This window comes from Xenopus laevis, chromosome 1L (genome assembly GCF_017654675.1).
Source record: "Xenopus laevis strain J_2021 chromosome 1L, Xenopus_laevis_v10.1, whole genome shotgun sequence".
Lineage (NCBI taxonomy): Eukaryota > Metazoa > Chordata > Amphibia > Anura > Pipidae > Xenopus > Xenopus laevis.
Genome location: NC_054371.1, coordinates 222,774,838 through 222,789,991, shown reverse-complemented (window position 1 = coordinate 222,789,991; position 15,154 = coordinate 222,774,838). Strand labels below are relative to the sequence as shown.

The 15,154-nt window shown below is 41.5% G+C and overlaps 1 protein-coding gene across 2 annotated transcripts; it reads right to left on the bottom strand.

Annotated features, from left to right (window-relative positions):
• Positions 1 to 3,381: 3,381 nt before the first annotated feature.
• lipg.L (lipase, endothelial L homeolog) lies at positions 3,382 to 13,119 on the bottom strand. Of its 2 annotated transcripts, XR_005962689.1 has the most exons (11): positions 12,800 to 13,119; positions 8,397 to 8,587; positions 8,095 to 8,274; positions 7,803 to 7,914; positions 7,306 to 7,530; positions 6,955 to 7,197; positions 6,717 to 6,837; positions 6,365 to 6,583; positions 6,150 to 6,254; positions 5,371 to 5,876; positions 3,382 to 5,333 (listed from the first exon to the last, which is right to left on the bottom strand). XR_005962689.1 is itself a non-coding variant. In XM_041570186.1 (10 exons), the coding sequence occupies exons 1-10, from the start codon at positions 12,891 to 12,893 to the stop codon at positions 5,864 to 5,866; spliced, it is 1,503 nt and encodes a 500-aa protein (XP_041426120.1). In that variant the 5' UTR covers positions 12,894 to 13,119; the 3' UTR covers positions 3,382 to 5,863. The 2 variants fall into 2 exon arrangements, 1 of the variants encoding a protein (XP_041426120.1); XM_041570186.1 differs by having other exon boundaries at positions 3,382 to 5,876.
• Positions 13,120 to 15,154: the final 2,035 nt, after the last annotated feature.

The window sequence follows — 15,154 nt, the reverse complement described above, 5'->3', positions numbered from 1 at the left end:
CCAATGTTTTTTTTTAAAAAAAACATTTTTTTTTAAAAAAAACATTTTTTTTAATTTTTTTTTTTTAAATTTTTTGGGGCCCCAATTTTTTTCAACTTGTAAGGGGGCCCCTGCCACTTTTTTTTTTCAAAAAAATTTTTTTGGGGCCCCAATTTGTTTTTAACTTATAAGGGGGCCCCTGCCACCAATGTTTTTTTTTAAAAAAAAAATTTTTTTTTACATTTTTTTTTTGGGGCCCCAATCTTTTATAAGGGGGCCCTGACCATCAATAGCTTTTTATAACTTGTGTGGGGGGGGGTTACTTTTTTAGCGATGATGTCTGTGTGGTCTTTTAACTGCGATGTGGAGTGGGCGGCATATGGGGTGGAGCTTGGTCGTTAGTGTGGGCGGGGCCCAGGGGGCCCCAAAAATTTTGTTGTACGGGGCCCCGTGATTTCTAATGGCGGCCCTGACAGGGACAGTATAGAAAACACTAGACCCAGGGGGGCCGATTCACTAACTTCGAGTGAAGGATTCGAAGTAAAAAAACTTCGAATTTCGAAGTGTTTTTTGGGCTACTTCGACCTTTCGACTACGACTTCGACTCGAAGGATTCAAAGTAAAAATCGTTCGACTATTCGACCATTCGATAGTCGAAGTACTGTCTCTTTAAAAAAAACTTCGACCCCCTAGTTCGCCATTTAAAACCTACCGAACTTAATGTTAGCCTATGGGGAAGGTCCCCATAGGCTTTCCTAAGTTTTTTTGATCGTAGGATATTCCTTCGATCGTTGGATTAAAATCCTTCGAATCGAACGATTAGAAGAATTTAATCATTCGATCGAAGGAATAATCGTTCAATCGTACTATCTTCGATATTCGAAGTCGAAGGATTTTAATTCCCAGTCGAATATTGAGGGTTAATTAACCCTCGATATTCGACCCTTAGTGAATCGGCCCCTAAATGTTAGAAGATACTGTTAATGACGTCTCACATGGACCCGATGCTCTCGCTGTGTATTCGGATAAAGCTCAATGTCAAGTACAGTCGTGCGTGAAAGTTTGTTTTTTTTATGAATGTGACCTAAAGCATCATCTGATTTTCATACAAGTCCTAAAAGTAGATAAAGAAAAAGTAGTAAAAAAATATGGCACAACAATTATAATATTTGGGTATTTATTTATGGAAAAAAATGATCCAAAAACACATCTGCATGTGGAAAAGTAAGTGAATGTTGTTCTCGTAGCCCTTTAATGTTAGTGGTAACTGTTGATCATTCCTGCACATTGACTTGGATGGATTTCAGCCCATTCCTCCACATAGAACAGCTTCAGCTCTTGGATGTTGGTGGATTTCTTCATATGAACCCTTCGCTTTATGGCTTTCCACAACATTTCAATTGGATTAAGGTCAGGACTTTGACTTGGCCATTCCAGAACATTCACTTTATTCTTCTTTGATCAATTCTGTGGTAGAAGGACTTGTGTGTTTAGGATCGTTGTCTTGCTCGATGTCCCACTGTGTTTTGACATTCAGTTCATGACATGTCTCCATAGAATTCCCTGGTGTAGTTCAGAATTCATTGTTCCCACAATGATGACAAGCCATCCAGGTCCAGATGCAGCAAAACACACCCAAACCAGAAGACTCCCACCAACATGTTTCACCGATGGGATCAGGTTCTTATGCTGGAATCCAGTGTTTTTCTTTCTCCAGGTCTAACGCTCCTCATTTAAGCCAAAAATTTATATTTTGGTTTCATCCATCCATGAAACATTCTTCCAGTATCCTTCTGGTTTGTCCACATGATCTTTCCCAACCTGTAGACAGTCAGCAATATTTTTGGGGGAGCTACCCTGTCATTCACATCATTGCTGATCAGTGTTCAACTGAAGGTGGACTCATGAACATCAACATTCACCAATGTGAGTCAGACCTTCAGTTGCTTAGAATTTCCCCTGGGTTCCTATGTAACCTCTCTATTAGACTCCTTGTAGTTGGACCTATCTTTGATGGTTGACCTCTTCTCGGTAGGGTAACAACAGTCTTGAATTTCCTCTAGTTGTACACAATCTATCTGACTGACTGACTGTTGATTGGTGGAGTCCAAACTTTTTAGATATTGTCTTGTAACCTTTACCAGCTTTATTAACAACTCTTTTTTTCTGAGGTCCTCAGACACCTCCTTTGTTCAAGCCATCCACAATTGTGTGCTATGTGTGATCAGGCTTTGCTGAATCCCCTTCTTTAAATTAAACATGGCCTCTTACTCACACCTAATTAACACCAGACTCAGAGTTCACTTACTTTTGCATGTTATTGGATCATTCTTTAAAAAAATGTTGTTTCATTTAAGGGAGACCTAAACCCTAAAAATAAATGACTAAAAATGCCATATTTTATATAGTGAACTTATTGCACGAGGCTAAAGTTTCAGCTTGTCAATAGCAGCAATGATCCAGGACTTCAAACTTGTCACAGGGGGTCACCATCTTGGAAAGTGTCTGTGACACTCACATGCTCAGTGGGCTCTGATTGGCTGTTGAGAAGCTAAGCTTAGGGCTCGTCACTAATTATCCAGCAGAAAATGAGCTTCCCTGGCTGTAATATAAGCTGATGCTACAGGTTTGCTGATTATTAAATTCTGATGCTAATTGCACTGGTTTCTGTGCTGCTATGTAGTAATTATCTGTATTAATTACTAATCAGCCTTATATTGTGACATTTCTATTCTATGTGTACTGTATATTGTGAGTGGGTCCCTAAGCTCAGTAAGTGACAGCAGCACAGAACATGTGCAGTGAATCAGCAGAAAAGAAGATGGGGAGCTACTGGGGCATCTTTGGAGACACAGATCTTTACTGCTAAAGAGCTGTGGTTGCCTTGGGCTGGTACAGAAGCACAAAACATCATGTACAACATTTCTAGCTACTTCTTTGGTTACGCCTTAGTTCTCCTTTAACTTGGTTTTCTTCATCAAATTTCAGAACTTGTTTGAAAATCAGATGATGTTTTAGGTCACATTCATGAAAAAAAAATATAGAAAGGGTGAGAAACATGAGCGGAGGCTGAAATGAAAGCATCATCACCCCTTCAGCTATTATAGTTCTAAATGCCCAGAATATAGAATAATAAATAATAATAATAAAAGCCCAGAATAATAATGTATCAGAATATCACTCTCTACATCATACTAAAAGTTCATTTAAAGGTGAACAACCCCTATAATTCCCCTAGAAGTTATGTAAAAGAGCAATATTAGCAAACACCTGGAACCCAGATCATTTCAGCAGTGGGGCAGTTTCTGCTAAAATAATTACTTCAGGCTCAGGGATAAACAGTTGGGATTCCAGCTAAAATGCCAGACCCTGTGCGAATAAAAGAAACTGTTCAAACCAACATACACAAATTCATTTTATTTAAATAAGACATTACAAAGCGCTCTTTTTCTTTTAAAATATCCTAGAAAACAGTATTAAGCCAGTAACAAATAAAATGACAAGATATACATATATAAATATCCATTTACAAAAGGCAGTATGTACAAATTCATAAATATGTCATCTAGGCTTCACGTAGAAACAGGGGCAGCCTTGGTGGGATAAGAGGAGCTGGTCTGGACAAGAATGGAGGCTTCTCCTCTATGAAAGGTGTCAGGAAAGGCTGCCTCTTGGTTGGCTTCAAATTTCTATAAATATGCACCAATATCACAATACTCTGAAATGGAACTTATTATGGTGGACTTAAGTTTCACATCAGTTACTATCCCCATGAACAAAAGTAACCTTCACAGAGGCTACATCATGGACCACACAGCCCTGATCTGCTACGTCTTTCAAAACTGTAAAACATAGGCCATCTTTTACTATAGGAATGGTATTTATTGACAGTAATTAACTTCTACTACCGCCAGCTTCTCTCAAATACTGCATGTAATGTAATATAGGTCAATAAATGTAACTTTCTTCAGTTGCAGGTAACTCGACATACAATTGGTGGATCTAAAGAGGTTATGACCATAAACTACAGTAACGTAGATGGAACTTCATAGCTTAAGCTCCCTGCCTAATGTGGAGTATATCAGAGAGATCAGGAGCACATTAAAAACACAAAAAAAAACAGGTTTTATATAGCAAGCAAACAAGTGATGGGCTTTAGAAAGAACAGAAGGTCCATATGTCTCCTACAAGTGCCATCAAGGAGATGTTTTATCGCTAAACAGTCGACCGGGGCAAGGAGAAGGACTGTATTGAGTAAGACCTAACCACAGTTCTGAAAGCAGATTTGAGATCATGGATGAAGTCATGTCTAAAAATGACCCCCACCAAGTTAAGATAAAATGGAAAGGTGTCCAAGACAGCATTGACATGGTAGTGACTGAACACCAGCAGCATGTCCTTCCACTGGTCTCAATAAACAAAAGTCTTCTTCAGGAGTAAAATACTAACAACTGGTTACTAAAGTAGAAACGGTCTACACCAAGATAGATACCACACAGTGGGGCTCATTTATCAACACTGGGCAAATTTGCCCATGGGCAGTAACCCATGGCAACCAATCAGATTGCTGCATTCATTTTACAGCTTGCAACTGGCTTTAAAAAGTTAATCACCGATTGGTTGCTATAGGTAACTGCCCATGGGCAGATTTGCCCAGTGTTGATAAATGAGCTCCAATGAGTTTCTGTAGTATGGGTGCAACAGTCTATCTGAAAAGAAACCTATACATGGCTAAGGAAAATTTGGCTGGAAGAAACTGGTATTTAGAGGTAAGCTAAGGATGTCCAAGCTGAAGGTTGGTTTGGTGATGACAAGTATTGCAGATCAATAGCAGGAAGACTTTGTAAGATATGCCTGGTGTGAGTGGTGGTTTTGGGGCTATGGGTGGTTGACTTTAAAGCCATTTAGAACAGTAGTCCCAACTTTGATTTTGTTTCTTAAACCAAAAAGAATAGTAGCATGAGAATTCCTACAATGCCACATTACTGGTCTAAATTTCCATTTGATCGCACTAAGAGCACCAAGCGTTGATATGGCTGGCCTAATAATGATAAGGGTCTTTTAAAAAGGACAGTAATGTTGAAAACTAAAGTGCTTTTTTCTGCAGAGAAAAATGATAGGAATTCAGTGTGTCAGACCAAAAAACACATGGTGTGGCCAATGTAACAAATGCAATGAAGCATCACATATACTACTACTTGCATATTCTCTTCCAGAGAACACATACGCTCTTTCAAAAACAAAAGCGACTTGTTGACCTGCTCCGGAAGCATCCAAACATGTTGCTGTACTTCATAGAAGACAGTTTCATAACATTACTGTTCCTTTAAAATGGAGATCGGAAAGATACCATATTGGAAGAGCAAAATAGGTAAAAAAGGCTTGACCTCAGTGGCGGCCATCATGTAGTCTTCTCTAGTCCCAACCAGCACACCTTCTACCCTACCTTCACATAAAGAGCAGAAATATGCCATGGGTGAGGAGTTAAATACACTAAGGGACAGTAGTTCAGTTCTTGAAAATATGTGGGTGGGACGGTTTGAGGGCTACATGCTAACATGGTGGGCCACCATAACTTTCTTTTTTAATGAATACAAAGTTCTTAAGTGTAACAAGACGTCCACCCTTAAAAAATCCCCACCATGGAGTTAGTGCTATGGATTTGGCTGCAAGTCTGAGCCCAGTTGAGCCGTTCATTGGTTGAAGGTGACCCACTGCAGCAGTCTGCAATCCTTGTTGACTTCTGCTTTTAACCAGCAGCAATATCTTCAGTGCTATACACAGAACAGAATATGTTCACAGGTATTTGCCCAAAATATTCTTTCACCAACAAGGCTGCAGTAGACACATCAGGAGCCAGCAGACACCCGCCCTTGCTGGCACGTTACAGATTCACCCTGGAGGGGGATAAAAAAAAAAAACTGGTTAGACGGAAGGTCTGTTACCTTGGAAAGACACACATTTGTTTCCTTCAGCAAGCACACACTAAACATTAGCATTCCCTTCCAGTTCTGTTATCTTATATTCATTATTGTCACCTATAGTTGGCCTACAAATCCCAGAACCTGTAAGCTCTTAGGGGCAGCAGAGGAATGCTGGGGTTGCAGGTCAACAGCAGCTCAGGTTGGTCATCTAAATTTCATCTCTGATAGACAAGTTGGAATTCTTACCGCTTACGTGGTTTGACTTCCCAACCGTCTCTACACTTCACGAACACAAGTTCGCTACCAGGCATTAGAAGGGTTGATTCCGGATTTTCAAGACAGAACGTAAACCTATTAAAGAAAAACAAAAAGGTTGAATTTCATGGAGTAGGTCAGCTTTTATTTCCCTACTAGTAGCTCCTTATACTGATCTATTTCACATCTAAAGTACTACTACTTACTTTTGCTGGGTCTCCCCGGATTTTACTCGGATGCGTCGGATATGGAGTTCTTTGTCAGTGACGTCATTCTTGGCCCAATAGTTTTGGAATGAGTTCCAAAATGAATACCACATCTGTTTGCTTCCATCCCACTTCAGATGGATCTTTAAGAGGTCCCCAATGTTATCTTCTGTATAAACCAGGAATGTGTTCGTAAAATTGTATCCGATCTCCCCAGGACTGTCCAAAAAACAAAAATTAAGTCACGTCTGCAGCCTCCATCTGTTGTACATCCCAACAACCCTTAAATGCACAATACATCTGAGACCAAGTTTATTCATTTGGAAACAGACACATTTTAATTGGTACTCACACTGCAAGGGGAAGAGGGACTGAATCATTCAAGGTTCCCATAAGAGTGACAGAGAAGGTGGGCTCAGATTCCAGGGCACTTTTGTAATTGAAAATGTGCATTTTCATCTGATAATGGAAAACTGGAAGAGAGAGATCAGACACAGGGTTAAGCTTTGTTGGGCAAGTCAACAGACAGACCTTGGTTGTAGAGCAGAAGATGCACAAAAATATCTGTAGACCCACCCCAGGCAGCTCACCTTTGTAGGGCATTTGTGCTCGGGTTTTCAGGAACATCTTGCTGTTGCGCTTGCTCCTCATTCTTTTAGCATTGTAGCCAATGGCATTGCATCGGTTCTTGCGGCAGCTTAAGCAAATGCCCTTTTTGAAGCGATCCGAGTCAGTGCACTGGAAAGCGAAGCTCTCTTTGTCCTTATGAATGAGGGAATCCACAAACAAGTGCACAGATCTCTCGTGCTCACACTTTACTGCATCACCGATGCCTGAAACGCAAAAGTAAAAATGCCAATCCATACTATGTAATCAACATTACAGCAGGAAAGAATACTTTAAAAAGGAGGTGTAGATGGGACACCAGAAAATTAACTTACTGCCATATGCAATTGCCCCGAGAACGTCACTCAGCCCACAGCCAGGTTGAAAGTCTCCACCATTGGGATATACATCAATGTGCCCAATAGGCATCTGAATTCCAATGCTGACCCCCAAAGCTTCCCGTGTGTAAGTATGGAGAACATCTACAAAATCGGCATCATCTGGAGAAAGACGCTTGTGGGCCTCTGCACCTTCAAACATGGGTCCTGCTGGATCCAGACCTACAATGGAACAGGAGTAATCAGGTTATACAAAGTGTCCCTGTAAAATAGGACCAAAGAAGCGTCAATGATTTTGGCTGGAATATGCAACATTCAAATAGAATGATAGGTTGGTGGAGCTCATAAAAAGTAGTTTATGAGACGTCCTCTTCTGAACTTGATTCAGGTCTGATTCAGAAGAATGACCATTGCAGGTGAGGACTTGTTGGAAGACACATAGATACACAAGGATGGTGCACTCAAGACAGATGGGTGGTCTTCTAGATACTGACCTGTTATACGGCCGATTCTTCCAGTGACAAAGTTTCCTGCATAGCCAGCAACATGAGCACCAAGACTGTAGCCAATGAGATGAACATTTTCAAGGGAGAGGTTCGCCTTGTCCTGCAAAGAAATATTTAACAAATATTAGTAAAGTCACACAAGAGAGGTTTGCTGGGACATTAATGGAACAGAGTTAGAGCAAGGGACTACACAACAGAACGAGAAGAAACAAGGTGGACTCCACAATAACAATAGAACCTTGCAAGGGTTAGGAGACCTTTACAAGTGGCATGTACATACCTGTAACCAGTCCATAAGTACGGCAATGTCCTTTCCAACCACCAAGGTATTATTCACAGCATCAGGATAGAGCTGGTGCGCCAGATTCATCCAGTCCACAACAATGACATTGGCATACTGCTCTCTCTCCTGCAGGGCACCTACCAACCGGTGCAACCAGGTCTCAAAGAGGCCACTCATCTGATAAGAAAAAAAAGCATTTTAGTCAACAGGGTTGATGCCTGGGAGAATGACCACACACTGTCCTACAATCCGATCCATGATCCAATCAAAGAACATCTGGCAAGCTTCTAAATACTTACACTCCATCCATGGATAACAATAAAGGTCTTTGCCGAGGTGTTATAGTTGCAGTTGCCCAAGCATTCGTCCTGGCCAGGAAATAGAAAGCACCCACGGTCGTGTTTGGAGAAGTGGGCGTTAAACTTGACATGGGGATGCGTTTCTGGCACAACATCGTTTTCGTCCGAAAGCAAATTTGCAATGGTGTCATCTGTAGGCACAAATAAAAGCCACCAACTTTAATTCACATCAACAAAGAGACTAGAACCCTAGTTCATCCATTGAGGAATAAATTGAAGGACAAACTGCCAGTTACCAATGCAAAGTAAATGGGCACATCTAATGTTCCTTGCCTCCTCCCCAGCTGCTAATTATATTCAGCTCCCTATACCCACCATGCCGAGGCCCGGGGTTGCTAAACATTGTACCCCAACAGTACTGCTCAAGCCATGTCCTTCAAGACATACAACCCCTCCACCCCAGCAAGTAAAAGTCCTGAAATGAACACACTGAATGGCTAATAAGCTGTTTATTTATGCTTATTACATGGCTGCAGAGAAGCTGGCACACTGTGCATCACAATTAATTGCAAATTAGCCAAATAAGATGCAGATTTAAAATGTGTCAGGTCTGGAAGTGGTGGGAGGGAGTCGGAAAGGGGGATGTTTGTCTTTATCTTTGAATTTCAGTGTATCAATGAAAAAGAGCAGAAATATTTTAACGCAGGTGCAGATTTGCCCTTGGCAGGGTTCCCATTTGCCCATAACCATCATCCCCTCCAGCCGCACAAAGTGCCACGTGCACAGCCAGAATCTTGGGTATGAACAGCCCTCACACCACTTGTCAGACAGATGTCCCATTATACAGAACTGGATTTGATTTTTTTTACGTTTCTAGCGGAACACGAGCAGGAATATCCAAAATTACAGGCTGCCGAGTCAACTTGAACACAGAACATGTGCCAGATAAGGGTTTGGTTGGATGAATGGGAGACGCAGATGGCCTTGATTCCCCCTTTATTTTCTAATCTCACAGGCTTTGTCTCCAGGCAGCTCATTAAGCGCAGGAGGGATCTAACATGTAAATATCAGTCTCCAAAAGGGCCAAGGACAGTGTCAGAAATGTGCTCTTATATCAGGTTTTTTTTCCCCCCTTTCCCCCCCCCCCCCCCGAGGGCCAAAATGCATGGAGAAAGGGTAAACGTAATGGATGTCATACAAAAGTGGATCTTTATCATTTTATATTTTTTGGGGAGAAACATGGCAGGATAAGGGTTGCCACTGCAGTGTAAGTGAGATAAAACTGCTTCGTGCTTAGTCAGTATTGTACTTAAAGGAGAACTAAAGCCTAACTACACCAGTAGAGTAGAAATGTTGTACATTATATTTTGTGCTTCTGTACCAGCCCAAGGCAACCACAGCCCTTTAGCAGTAAAGATCTGTGTCTCCAAAGATGCCCCAGTAGCTCCCCATCTTCTTTTCTGCTGATTCACTGCACATGCTCTGTGCTGCTGTCACTTACTGAGCTTAGGGAGCCACTCACAATATACAGTACACATAGAATAGAAATGTCACAATATAAGGCTGATTAGTAATTAATACAGATAATTACTACATGGCAGCACAGAAACCAGTGCAATTAGCATCAGAATTTAATAATCAGCAAACCTGTAGCATCAGCTTATATTACAGCCAGGGAAGCTCATTTTCTGCTGGATAATTAGTGACGAGCCCTAAGCTTAGCTTCTCAACAGCCAATCAGAGCCCACTGAGCATGTGAGTGTCACAGACACTTTCCAAGATGGTGACCCCCTGTGACAAGTTTGAAGTCCTGGATCATTGCTGCTATTGACAAGCTCAAACTTTAGCCTCGTGCAATAAGTTCACTATATAAAATATGGCATTTTTAGCTATTTATAGGGTTTAGTTCTCCTTTAAATGGATCATCGCCTTGTGTTGCTGGATAAAGGTCCTATCAGAATCACTGAAGAAAAACAAGATGCCGGCTCAAACTTAACCAATAGAAAGTTTGTAAACTGTGTAACCCCTAAATTAATCAGGATATTTGTATAAAATCAGACTATTACCACCTCTATCATACTAAAAGTTAATTTAAAGGTGAACACCACCTTAAAAGCCATTTACTCCAATTCTGGTGATGCACCATAACTGCTCCCCTTGTCCTCAGATCTTGAACCTGCTCCACAGACAACACGTAAAGGGGTGGTTCACCTTTAAGTTAATTTTTAGTATGTTACAAGCAATTTTTCAATTGACCTTCATTTTTTCTTTTCTAAAGTTTTGAATTTATTTTCCATTGTCTTCTGACACTTTCCAGCTTTTAAATGGGGGGTCGCTGACCCCAGCTAAAAACAAATGCTGTTTAAGGCTACAAACCTATTGTTATTGCTACTTTTTATTACTAATCTTTCTAATCAGTCCCTCTCCTATTCATAGTACAGTCTCTTTTTCAAACCGGTTCATGGTTGCTAGGGCAATTTGGACCCTAGCAACCAGATGGCTGAAATCGGCAAACTGGAGAGCTGCAGAATAAAAATCGAAATAACTCAAAAACCACAAATCATAAAAAATGAAAACCAATTGCAAATTTTCTCAGAATATCACTCTCTACATCATACTAAAATTTAACTTAATGGTGAACAACCCCTTTAAAAATTCTGATGCAGGCTGCATTGATTTCTAAGCTGCCATGTAATGGAGTCTCAGTTAATTACAGTCACATTTATATTGTGAACAACCCCTTTAAGCCACATCCCCACCTGCTAGAAGTTTTCTGCTGTTGGTGATGGGAGTTGTGGTCCCAGCTTTGATCTTTACATATATGTGAATATTAAAGTCTATTCCCTCCTTTACGGAGAACCAAGTTTGGCTTGTGGGTAGAACAACCCTCCCTCCCAGCTCAGCTCAAGGGCAGACACAAGAAACATTGCCAAGGCCAAGGGGAAGTTTCCTATAGGCTGAACCCAGTGCTGAGCCAGTTCCTGTACTTAACCTGTAATTAGAAGAGCTCAGGTTACCACTGGGGTGAATTCCTTCCAGACGTTTATTTTAAATTCATCTCTGTGCTTGTGCCCTTCACCCTTCCCTGCCTCTTATCCAGAGAGCTGTACAGTAAGATCACAAATTCCAAGTCCCTTCCCTATTCCCAGCAGCCTGTTAGTGGCACATAATTGGAATATTAAGTTGCCAAACTCTCACCAAGTCTCAAGATTACTCACGTGGCTGCAAAGTGAGCCCAGGAGCTATCACTCGGATTCCAGGAGGAGTTCTATTGTATCGATCAGTCATTTATATATAATAACAATAATAAATCTATTTCTCTAAGGTTTTTCCCCAAAATGAGGCATGACTGGCTGAGGATGCTGGGACTTGTAGTTCATATGTGAGCAAAGTAAGCAAGGTGGACTACTTAAAAGGACCAGTAACAACAAAAAAAAAATTCTCGGTAAGTTATTTCTTAATAAAGACTTAGCGACTTTAAAGTTTAATGTGTTGGGGATTTTTTTTAAATTTTTTTTGCCATTACTGGTCCTTTAATTGGTCCTTTAATTGAGATTGTAATAATTAGCGAAGATAACTCTGCCGATACAATGAGCAGGTCCCACCTGCATCCCTATTCATTAACCCAACCGACCAATCAGGGAGCCGGGATTGGATAGACACATGAGAAGGCGTTACATTGGATCACCGACAATCATCAGCGCTCGTTTAATCAAAGAGCTCAGTCCGATATAAGGGGAAGTAGAAAATAAAGTTAAAAGGGGTGGTTCACCTTTAAGTTAACTTTTAGTATGTTACAGATTGACCAATTTTATGCAATTTTTAACTGGTCTTAAATTATTACTTTTTTATAGGTTTTTTTTTTTTTTTTTTTTTAATTATTTGCCTTCTTCTTCTTCTTCTGAGTCTCTCAACTTTCAAATAGGGGGTTGCTGACCCCATCTAAATACAAATGTTCTGTAAGGCTACACATTTGTTACTTTTTATTACTCCTCTTTCTATTCAGGCCTCTCCTATCAGGGGTGTAACTATAGAGGAAGCAGACCCAGCGGCTGCAGGAGGGCCCAGGAGCTATAGGGGCCCCATGAGGGGTCATATACAGATTAAATAAATCAGATCAACCTCTAGACATTTTGGGGGACTAAAAAATAATTTGCTGTGGGGCCCAGTAATAGCTAGTTACACCACTGAAAGCCATGCATGGTTGCTAGGGTCATTTGGAAATTGCAAACTGAATAAAAAGCTAAAAACACAAATAAAAATTAAAACCCAATTGCAAATTGTCTCAGAATCTCTCTCTCTCTCTCTACATTATACTAAAGGTTAACTCAAAGGAGAACAAACTACTTTAAAGTAGTGAGTTAAAAGAAAAATTCAATATGAAAATCCATTTATTTTCTCACCTTTCAGAAGCCCCTCTTCAGCAAGAAGCGAAGTCTGCCCCAATCGCAGCACAGACGCCCAACAAATCCACAACAATCCAAGCGACACGCTCATTTCTTGCAGAGAAGCGACTGGCGGTTTTTAACTTAAAACTTTCCCGACAATTGTGAAAATAAAAGTGAATGTAGAGGGGGAATGAGCCAGTACTTGAGACTGTGAGTAAATAAAAGCAGCAGGTAACGAGGGAGCAGGAGGCCACTAAACAAAAGCGATGAATAAAAGCGAGCGCTTGTCGGGGAGACGCAGCAGCAGCGATTAAGAGCGATTGAATGACAAATTGTAGGGAAGGCGGCAGTAGATTAAAAGGCTTGTGTAGGGTCATGTGATACATCAGCAGATGGGGGAGTCTGGAAGCTGATTGGTCGCACCTCCTACACGCCCTGGTGAATGAATGGAAAGGCTTGGCTCATACTCTTCGTAGTAAGCGATAGTTGCGAGTGTTTGATGCTCGGGCTCTGGAGTCACAACAAACAATGTAGAGCTCCAAGCAGAATCCCCCTGTGCAGCAGAGCTTGCACTCTAGAGCAGATGGTATAAGGTGAAAGGGAAGTTTTTGTGCAGCACAGGTAGAGCCTCTCACACTCACCAGCAGTCCCTGCACCAGTGGAGCTTACAATCTAAGGTCCCTATCACGTTTGCCTACATACACACTAGGCAAGGCCAATCAAAGGGTAATAAGCTGTAGAGAGTGATATAACCCTCATGTGTGTCTTAAAAAGTTTGTGTTAAGTTACCCTTTAAACCCTTAAAAGAGGCCAGGGCAAATAGGATATTGCACGATTGAAATCCTCACACTACAGCCCCTCCCTGTCCTGTTTTAAGGGTTTAAAGGGTAACTTAACCCAAACGTTTTAAGACACACACACGTTTGATCTGTCACAAATGGAGGTTTGATTATGTTAAAACACACTACACTGTATGCGCTTTATATTTGGTTTTTTACTCCCCCCGCTAGCCGTGCGGCGCTGGCCATTTCGTTGGAGGAGAAAGACTGAAGGTTTATCAATCAAATCATTTTCTGTTTGTGACTGAAAACTGGAAAGTGTTAGAAGACCAATTAAATAGTTGCTTAGAATTAGCCATTCTGTAACAATTTAACCTGCTGGATAATTATTATACAGCTCAGGTAACTCAGTGCTGCCAATGCCACTCCTATTGTTAACTACAATACTCCCTGTCTTGGCATTTGAACTGCTGCTTATGTACTATAGAATCCCCTGGGCAGTCTCTCTTTCCTGATTGCCTAATCCCCCCTCCCTGCCCCCAATACAGTCATGCACCTGCTCTTATACCCGACATGCATTTCTGTTTTATAAGACAAAAAGACAATATTGTTTTCCAAATTATTTTTGGAATAAAAACCATTAGCCTCCAAACCCCTCAGGGGCAATAGTAGATTTAGCCATCAGTTTGGGTTCCCTGATTTAATGTGACCTGCGTTTATTCTGCTTCGACGCAAGCCATGAACACATCAGGGGTCTGTAAGATTGTCCTTGTCTCTTTATGCTGCCTGCCCTAATTCCTCCCCCAGCTGGGAAATATTTCATTATGTATTAGGGAAGAGACAGACATAGAGATTCAGGGAGATTTGGGAAGAGACAGACGTAGAGATTCAGGGAGATTTAGGGCAGAGACACACGGGAAGATTCGGGGCGACTAAGGGTAAGGGCACACCTGGTGATTCGGGGAGATTTAGTTGCCCGGCGACTAATCGTCTCTTTTTTGGGACGACTAATCTCCCCAAACGGTTTCCCTGTGTCTTCCGCCTGGTAGAATGCGAAATCGCCTGCGGCATGGCACACGCGGTGCTTCATTTTCCGAAGTCGTCCAAAGTTGCCTCACAAGGAAACTTCTGCCAACTTCGGAATATGAATCGCCCTGCGGAACACAGGGGAAAGCCGTTCGGGGAGATTAGTCGCCCCAAAGAAGAGGCGATTAGTCGCCGGGGGACTAAATCTCCCCGAATCGCCAGGTGTGCCCTTACTCTTAATCACCTGGTGATTAATCGCCTCTTCTTCGGGCGACTTATCTCCCTGAAAAACCTTCCCACTGGCTAGAATGTAAATTGCCGGCATGGTAGCACTCGAAGCACTTAGTTTTCCGAAGTCGCCCAAAGTTTACTCGTCAGGCAACTTCGGGTGACTTCAGAAAGCGAAATGCTATAAGTGTCATCCCACCGGCGATTTAGATTCTAGCTGGGAAGGTTTTCAGGGAGATTAGTCGCCCGAAGGAGAGGCGATTAGTCACCGGGTGACTAAATCTCCTTGAATCTTCACGTGTGCCCTTACCCTTAGTGCTGTACAATAAATAGAAAT